The following is an 8,609-nucleotide window of genomic DNA, read 5'->3' on the forward strand; positions in this document are numbered from 1 at the left end:
CTCTCTCTCTCTCTCTCTCTCTCTCTCACTCACTCACTCACTCACTCACTCACTCACTCACTCACTCACTCTCGCTTTCTCTCACTCACACTCTCTCACTCTCTCAGCGACTGTGACTCCAATCTCTCTCTCTGTCTCTCTCTCTCACTCACTCTCTCTCTCACTCACTCTCTCACTCACTCTCTCTTTCTCTCACTTACTCTTTCTCTCACTCACACTCTCTCGCTCTCTCAGCGACTGTGGCTCCAATCTCTCTCTCTCTCTCCGCGCGTTCCCCGGGAGCTGCTCCTGACTCCGACCCCTTTGCCTCCGCGGGGGCGCGGGCGAAGCGATGGAGCGGAGCCCGAGCGGGCGAGCGAGCACCGCGGCCAGAGACGGGGCTCGCCGGGACTGTGGCGGCCGTGGCGGAGAGGTAGGGGTCGGGCGGGGGAAGAGGAGAGCGAGGGGCGAACGAGAGCGGCCTGGAAGCAAAGAGGAAACCGACGAGAGCGGCGTCGCCGTTAACGGAGGAGTCGGGGCGGAACACGAGGAGGAGGAGGAGGAGGAGGAAGGGAGCCGGGGGGCGAGGAAGGGGGCCAGGGTCGGGCCCAAGAAGCCCCCCTTCAGCTACAACGCCCTGATCGTGATGAGCATCAGGCAGAGCGCGGGGGGGAAGCTGACGCTGAGCGGCATCTACGACTACGTGACCCGGCACTTCCCCTATTACCGGGACAGGAAGCCGGGATGGCAGAACTCCATCCGGCACAACCTGAGCCTCAACAAGTGCTTCGTCAAAGTGCCCAGACCCCGGGACCACCCCGGGAAGGGCAGCTACTGGACCCTGGACCCCTCCGGCCGCGACCTCTCCATCGGCCCGGCCACCGGCCGGCTGCACAGGCCGTCCCCGCTCGCGGCCGGGGCCGAGGCGGGGGCCCGGGCTGGACCGGCCCCCTGGGGCCGGGGAGTGAGCCCGCCGACCTGGTTGGCCCCCATCCCCGGCTCCTTCCACTGGTCCGGGTCTGCGTTTGCGTCTCTCCGTCACCACCACCACCATCATCATCATCACTGGCGGCAACAACAACAACAGCAGCAGCAGCAGCAGCATCAACAGCTGGCGGCAGCCCCTCCTGCCCCCGGTATCGCCCCGGGCTACCCCTTTCCCCTTCCGGACCCCCACCCATGCTCCCTCGGGCCCTGCGTCGCTCTTCGCCCCGGGCGCCCGACCGCGCTCGCCACCGGTTTGCCCGACTCGCTCTGGCTGACGGGCCAGGCTCCCCGCCCCGGATACGGCTACCTCCTCTGCCCCCCACTCCCGTTCCTGTTCCCCTTCCCCCGCCCGCTGCCCCCCAGCCCGAAGAGCCGAGGGTTCGTTCGAAGACCCTCTGCCCTCACCCCCATCTCGGACCCGCTCCGAGGAAGGTTGTCCCACCCCCTCGAGCCGGGCTGCCCCGATCACTCGCTCACACACTGACCCACACCCCGACCGCTGCTTGTTTATTTATTTGTTTTTGTCTCCGGCCGTTTAATGGCGACACAGACACACACACACACTCACACACACACACTCGCACACTCACACACACACTCGCACACTCACACACACACTCGCACACACACACTCGCACACTCACACACACACTCGCGCACACACTCGCACACTCACACACACACTCGCACACACACACTCACACACTCACACACACACTCGCACACACACTTGCACACACAGACACACATTCCCCCGCTCTATCTCTCTCTCCCCATAGCCCTGATCAACCCCACTCCCCCTGCGCTCTCTCTCTCTCTCTCTCTCTCTCTCTCCCACCCCCCCCACACAGCCCTGCAAACTTGTCCTCCCCCTATTTGTGTGTGAGCGGCAGTTAATGTGAAGGGTGTGTCGATTTACTACCGTTATACGCTGTGTGTGGGTGTGTGTGTGTCCGACTCCGGTGACTCTGAGCAAAACTGTAAGACGTTAAACCCGGAAAGTCTGATTAAAGTCTTAATAATAACCCCGACATTTGTCGCAGTGCCTGGTTTCTCTGTCACCCCTTTCTCTCGAACCCCCTCTCTCCCCTCTCCTCCTTGGGGGTGGTTCAGGGTCTTGTTACGTCGGTTTCTCTGTGAAGTGTAGTGACTGTGTGTTTGTTTGCGGGTGATTTGCGCACAGCTGTGAAAGGAGTGATTTTATCTGGTGGGGGTGAGGGGGGGGTTTGTCTGCCTTGACATCAGGAGAGAGAGAGAGAGAGAGCGGGGAATGGGGTTAGAGTAGAACACCTTCCCGCAGTCCCTCCGCCTCGCCCCCTCCCTCGCCCCCTCCCTCGCCACCTTCAAGACCCTCCTCTTCGACTGTGCTTTCGATGTCCCTCCTTGTTGTTGTTGCGTGTGTGTATACAAGTGTGTGTATGTGTGTGTTTGTATGTAAGTGTGTGTGTTTATGTGTGTATGTATGTGTATGTGTGTATAGTGTTTGTGTGTGTATGTGTGTATATTGTGTTTGTGTATGTGAGTGTATGTGTGTGTTTGTATGTAAGTGTGTGTGTTTATAGTGTGTGTGTGTGTATGTAATGTGTACGTGTCTTTGTGTGTGTGTGTATGTACGTACGTATGTGTATGTGTGTGTATGTAAGTGTGTTTGTGTGTGTGCACGCGCACGCGTGTGTGTGAGTGTGTATATGTGTGTGTGTGTGTGTGTGGGGTGGGGTGTTGGGAGGTGTCAGTGTTGTTGTCGAGTCCCTGTGAGGACGGAGGAGTTTTATGTGGGATAATAACATTTGTTTTTCACCGCCGTCACGGCTTCAGGGCCGGAACACACAGACAGAGCAAACCGTCAGCCAAAGGCTAATCCTCGATCCGCGTCCCTCGTCAGCCCGTTTGATGTCTCCCCCTTTCCCCCCCACCTCTCTCCCCCCCCCCCCCCCTCTCCACACAGTCTCGAGCCCTAAAGACCAGTCTGGGCCGAGATCAACAGCAAGTCTCAAATTTTACTGTCAATCCACTACTGTTTGTGGGGACGTCGCTGAGTGCGATCGGCTGCCGGGTTTCGCCCACAAAACACACAGTCACTACACTTGACAGACAGACAGAGAGACAGAGAGACAGACAGACAGACAGACAGACAGACAGACAGACAGACGGGGAGCGAGGTTTAGCGAAGTCATCCGAAGTCATGCGCGGAGCTATAACAATCCCCGGTGTTCGACCCGGCGCCCGATCACGTCCTCGAGATGTCTCAAAGCGCTTCAGGGGACACGCCGTAAAGTGTAGTGACTGTGCGCTTTGCGGGCGAAATCGGCGGCAGCCGATCGCGCCCGGCGACGGCCCCCCACAAAGTGCCGTGGGCTGAGCGGCCGCATTATAATTCTTCTTCTTTTCGGAGGGATTATTATCCCTGGAAGAGCGATCTACTGACTGCTGGTAAACAGAGGCGTGTGCGCATGCGTGTGCGCGTGTGCGAGCGTGTGTGGCGTGTGGAGTAAGGAAACTCGCCCAAAGTTTCGTCCCGACCTGCCCGGGAATCGAAGTCAGGTCCTCTGCGGCTGACACTCGGAGACTCGGAGACACATTAGCCTTCTTTTTTTTTGGGGGGGGGGATCAATTAGTGTCTGAGTAAAAAGGGCTGTTGTTACCCATTAGAATGATTTAGTGTTACCTGTTCGTCGAGCGAGGATAGGATTGCACCCCGAGGACACTGAGGCTAACACCTCATTCCACTGCAATGAATTGCAGCTCAAATGAGTCTCTTATCTGGAACCTTCCCGTACGCTGACACCCAACGCAGCAAAGGTCACCTCCCGTTCAGCCCCAGCGCTGCCGAGAGAGAGAGAGAGAGAGGGATAGAGAGAGGTACAGAGCGAGAACAAGAGATAGAGAGCAAGAGAGAGAGGAGAGAGAGAGAGAGATAGAGAGCGAGAGAGCGAGAGAGATATAGCGAGAGAGATGGAGAGTGAGAGAGAGATAGAAAGAGAGAGAGAGCGAAAGAGAGCGAGAGTTAAGAGAGAGATGGAGAGCAGAAGAAGAGCGAGGGGTAGAGAGAGATACAGAGAGACGGAGAGCGAAAGAGAGAGAGATAGATAGAGAGAGATGGAGAGCGAAAGAGAGAGAGAGAGAGAGAGAGAGAGAGAAAGAATTCAGGACTGGAGTTTGGCTTCAGATGACAAAGAGCTTTAATTGGACAATTATAATCACATTCCGTCGGTCACATCAAAACGTCTCAAAAGCGCTTCACAGACACTTTACCGCCGACTGTAGTGACTGTCCCTGACCCGGCGCCTGCCGTGTCACGTCGGCGAGACGTCTCAAAGCGCTGCACGGGATACACCGTCGAGCGTAGTGAGAGAGTAGCCCCCTGACCCCAGGCTGATTGACTGAGGAGAAGAGAGTGCGGTGTGGGATGGGGGGGGGGGGGGGGCTCCTGATTCTCCCCGTGAGCGAGACAGCGATCAGCAGTGTCGCACAAGACCCCCGAGTCCTGGCTATCGCCCACCCCCCACCCCCCAGTGGGGACATAATCGGACACGGGCTCAGCTCATCCCCAAAACCACAGGATTAGGGGGAGAACAGTTTTCATTACATAGAGAAACACATAGACACACAGAACACGTAGACCCAGACATACACAGAGACACACACACACACAGACAGACAGACACACACACACACACAGATGTGGCAGGAAGACCCCAGGTGTGTGTTTGTCTGTCTGTCTGTCTGTCTGTCTGTCTGTCTGTCTGTCTGTCTGTCTGTCTGTCTGTCTGTCTGTCTGTCTGTCTGTCTGTCTGTCTGTCTGTCCCACTGTCTGTAAGCCAACACTCTCACGTTGAGGGGGAACACGATAGGTTTCTGCGGTGTATCTGATCAGCTCCGGGCACCTCCCAACGAGACAGACGCCTGTTCACGTCCCGATCTGTCGCGTCTATTGCTCACTGTCCGTCTCCTCCCACCCCGTCAGCCCTTTGCTCCGAGACAACATCAATGTTCTCATTGTACGGCAGCCCCGGGACTTGGGACGTCCTCCCATTTGTTGCGGCTCAACAGGGCAAAACGTTGGCCAAGTTTCCTTACTCCGCGCGTGCACACGCGCGCGCGCGCGCACAACACACACACGCACACGCATGTTTTACCTAGCGGTAAGTAGGAACCCGCTTGTCGACCTCCCCCCAACGGCTCACGGCCCCTGGTCCTCACCTCCAAAGCCCATCCGTGGCCTTCTTCACGTCCCCACCACTATCGGCGGGCGGGTGGGCCTTCCACCGCTCTGCCCCCCCCCCCAACCACCCTCTGGAACTTCCATCCCGCAGTCCCTCTGCCTCGTCCCCTCCCTCGCCCCCTCCGTTACCCCCTCCATCGCCCCCTCCCTCGCCCCCTCCGTTACCCCCTCCATCGCCCCCTTCAAGACCCATCTCAAGACCCTCCTCTTCCACTGTGCTTTCGATCACCCCGCCCTCCCCCCTCCCCCCCGCCCCGACCCCCAGCTCGTAACTCTGTCTGTCTGTGTTACACCGTGTGTCACCGTCTGTGTTACACTGTGTGTCACCGTCTGTGTTACACTGTGTGTCACCGCCTGTGTTACACTGTGTGTCACCGCCTGTGTTACACTGTGTGTCAGTGCCTGTGTTACACTGTGTGTCACCGTCTGTGTTACACTGTGTGTCACCGCCTGTGTTACACTGTGTGTCACCGTCTGTGTCACACTGTGTGTCAGTGTCTGTGTTACACTGTGTCTCACTGTCTGTTACACTGTAGCTCTGTTTCTCTGTCACGTGGTCTCAGTGGGGGCCGCGCGGGGGCCGCCGGGAACTGGAGCCCACACCCGGAAACTACAACTCCCGGCGTCCCCCGCGCGCCGCCCCCCTCCTCCGTCCGCCGCCGCCACCGGAAGTGGGCCTGGCCTTCCGGTGCAGCCTGGATCTCGGAGCGGCGGCAACATGTGAGTGGAAGCGGGAGACGGTCACGGGGCCCCGAGGGGTGGAGGGGGAGAGAGGGCGAGAGGCCGCGGCCTGACTCACAGCCCCCGCCAGGGCCCCGCCGAGCGGCCGGGATGGCGCCCAGGAGACTCCGAGGCCTGAGGCCTAGCCGGCGTCTCGGAGCCTCGGCCTCGCGTAGGAGTCGGCGCCCGCGGGGGAAGGAGGGAGGGAGGGAGGGAGGAGCGCTTTGAGGCGACGGCGGCGACGACACCCACAGCTTGTACTTACGTAGCGCCCTCCACGCAGGATAGCGCCTCAGGGCCGGAGCCCGACTGCCGAGCCGGGGGGTGGGGGGGGGGGGCGGAGTGTGGAGAGGGGGGAGTGGTCGTAATCCGGGCCGAAGAGGACAGTTTTTCAGGCTGGACTTGAAAGAGGGGTGAGAGGGGGTGAGGGGGAGAGAGAGGGGGGAGAGAGGGGGGGAGGGGGAGGGGATAAAATGTAGGGATTGAGGGAGGGGTCAGGACGGAGGGATTGAAGGAGAGAGAGAGAGAGAGGGGGGGGGTGGGGGTAGGGGGCAAGATGGAGGGATCGAGGGAGGGAGACGGAGGGTTTGAGGGAGGAACGGAGGGGGGCGAGGCGGAGGGATTGAGGGAGAGCGTTCCAGAGTTTCCGGGCGCAGCGCCTGAAAGCGCGACCTCCCGATGGTGGGGGTCCGGGGAGCGGGAGGCGTGAGGGGGGGGTGGGGGGAGACGAGAGAAGCCTCGAAGGCGACGGAACCCCCTTATTATTATTATTATTATTATTGTTGTCGTCGTCGTTTCACAGCCGCGAAGGAAGTGAATCCAATTAACAAACGGCGAAGAACCATCGGCAGTAATAACCGCCCACAAGACGCACAGTCACTACGCTCGACAGCGTATCCTGCGAAGGCGCTTCGAGGCGCCTCGAAGCCGTAGATCGGGCGCCGTATCGAATGATTATTATTAGTAGTAGTACTACAACGATACCGCGACGGGGGACGGACGGGGGGGGGGGCTTTGAGACGTACAGCGCGCGAAAGGGGGGGGCGGGGGGAACGGGGAGCAAACGCCCCCGCCCCACCCCCCACCCCGGCGCTGACCTGTCCCGTTGCCTCGCCAGGAGCCTGCTGAACAAGCCCAAGAGCGAGATGACCCCCGAGGAGCTGCAGAAGCGCGAGGAGGAGGAGTTCAACACGGGGCCCCTGTCCGTGCTCACCCAGTCGGTGAAGAACAACACTCAGGTCCTCATCAACTGCCGCAACAACAAGAAGCTGTTGGGCAGAGTCAAGGCCTTCGACAGGTGCGGGCGGGGCCCCGGGTCCGCGGCCCCTCTCTTCGCGCAACGCGTCGCGACTCGCGCTCGCTACGCCCCTTTAACCCCCGTCCAGGGCTTTGGGACGTCCTCCCGGCGTGTAACCCCACTCTGCGCCCCTCTCCCCCCCCCCTCAGTCTGACCCCACTCTCCCCCCTCAGTCTGACCCCACTCTCCCCCCCCCCTCAGTCTGACTCTACTCTCCCCCCTCAGTCAAACCCCACTCTCTCCCCCTCAGTCTGACCCCACTCTCCCACTCAGTCTAACTCCACTCTCCCCCTCAGTCTAACCCCACTCTCTCCCCCTCAGTCTGACCCCACTCTCTCCCTCAGTCTAACTCCACTCTCCCCCTCAGTCTAACCCCACTCTCTCCCCCTCAATCTGACCCCACTCTCTCCCCCTCAGTCTAACCCCACTCTCCCCCCCTCAATCTGACCCCACTCTCTCCCCCTCAGTCTAACCCCATTCTCCCCCCTCAGTCTGACCCCACTCTCCCCCTCAGTCTAACTCCACTCTCCCCCTCAGTCTAACCCCACTCTCTCCCCCTCAGTCTGACCCCACTCTCCCCCTCAGTCTAACTCCACTCTCCCCCTCAGTCTAACTCCACTCTCACCAATTCTAACCTCCTCTCCCCCCAGTCTAACCCCACCCTCCCCTCCCCTCCCCATCTGCCTTCACTCCCGGTCTAATCCCCCCCCCCCCCCCCGTCTCCCGCAGACACTGTAACATGGTGCTGGAGAACGTGAAGGAGATGTGGACGGAGGTGCCCAAGAGCGGGAAAGGCAAGAAGAAATCCAAACCCGTCAACAAAGACCGGTACATCTCCAAGATGTTCCTGCGCGGAGACTCAGTCATCGTGGTGCTCAGGAACCCGCTGATCACAGGCAAATGAGAGGTTTTGGGGTGGGGGGGGGGGGGGGTTGCGGTGGTGGGGGGGTTAGAACTCGGTATATGTTTCCCAATATTTTTTATTCTTTCTGTTGTTGAGCTGACTGCGAAAGAGGAATTCTGTTTCTAATAAAATTGTACAAATGTATGTGAGTGTTGGGTGTCTCTGTGTGTGTGTGTGTTCTGTGACTGTGTGTGTGTGTGTGAGACTGTGTGTGTGTGTGTGTGTGTAGGGATGGGGTGGGGGTGGGGGGATGGCAAGATGCTCAGTTTAAAGTGAACGCATTTCGCTCACCACGTACCGGGCACCAGTCACTTACAGAACTCCCACCATTCAGGACGTAACGTTACTTAAAAGTATTGGTTACGTCTGTGATAAGGCGGTCGATAAGGACATTCAGACAACTCCCGCTCCCCGACTGAGGTTTATTAAATATTAATACAGCCATCAGCGCTGACAGCTACTTAATCAGTCCTTAACCTTACAAACACCTCCCAAGGAGT

General features: G+C 59.1%; 1 protein-coding gene across 1 annotated transcript; it reads left to right on the top strand.

The window, feature by feature from the left end:
- Nucleotides 1–5,851: 5,851 nt before the first annotated feature.
- On the top strand, nt 5,852–8,131 carry snrpd2 (small nuclear ribonucleoprotein D2 polypeptide). The gene is made up of 3 exons (XM_042346370.1): nt 5,852–5,908; nt 7,026–7,205; nt 7,935–8,131. Coding segments are annotated over exons 1-3 (357 nt in total). The 5' UTR covers nt 5,852–5,906; the 3' UTR covers nt 8,110–8,131.
- Nucleotides 8,132–8,609: the final 478 nt, after the last annotated feature.

The sequence above is a fragment of the Callorhinchus milii genome, unplaced genomic scaffold (genome assembly GCF_018977255.1).
Source record: "Callorhinchus milii isolate IMCB2004 unplaced genomic scaffold, IMCB_Cmil_1.0 Scaffold673, whole genome shotgun sequence".
NCBI classification, from domain to species: Eukaryota; Metazoa; Chordata; class Chondrichthyes; order Chimaeriformes; family Callorhinchidae; genus Callorhinchus; species Callorhinchus milii.

Excerpts from the sequence above, each read along its gene's own strand:
- snrpd2 (XM_042346370.1), top strand. Across the intron at positions 7,206-7,934 it reads AGAGTCAAGGCCTTCGACAG|ACACTGTAACATGGTGCTGG; the intron begins GTGCGGGCGGGG and ends CGTCTCCCGCAG.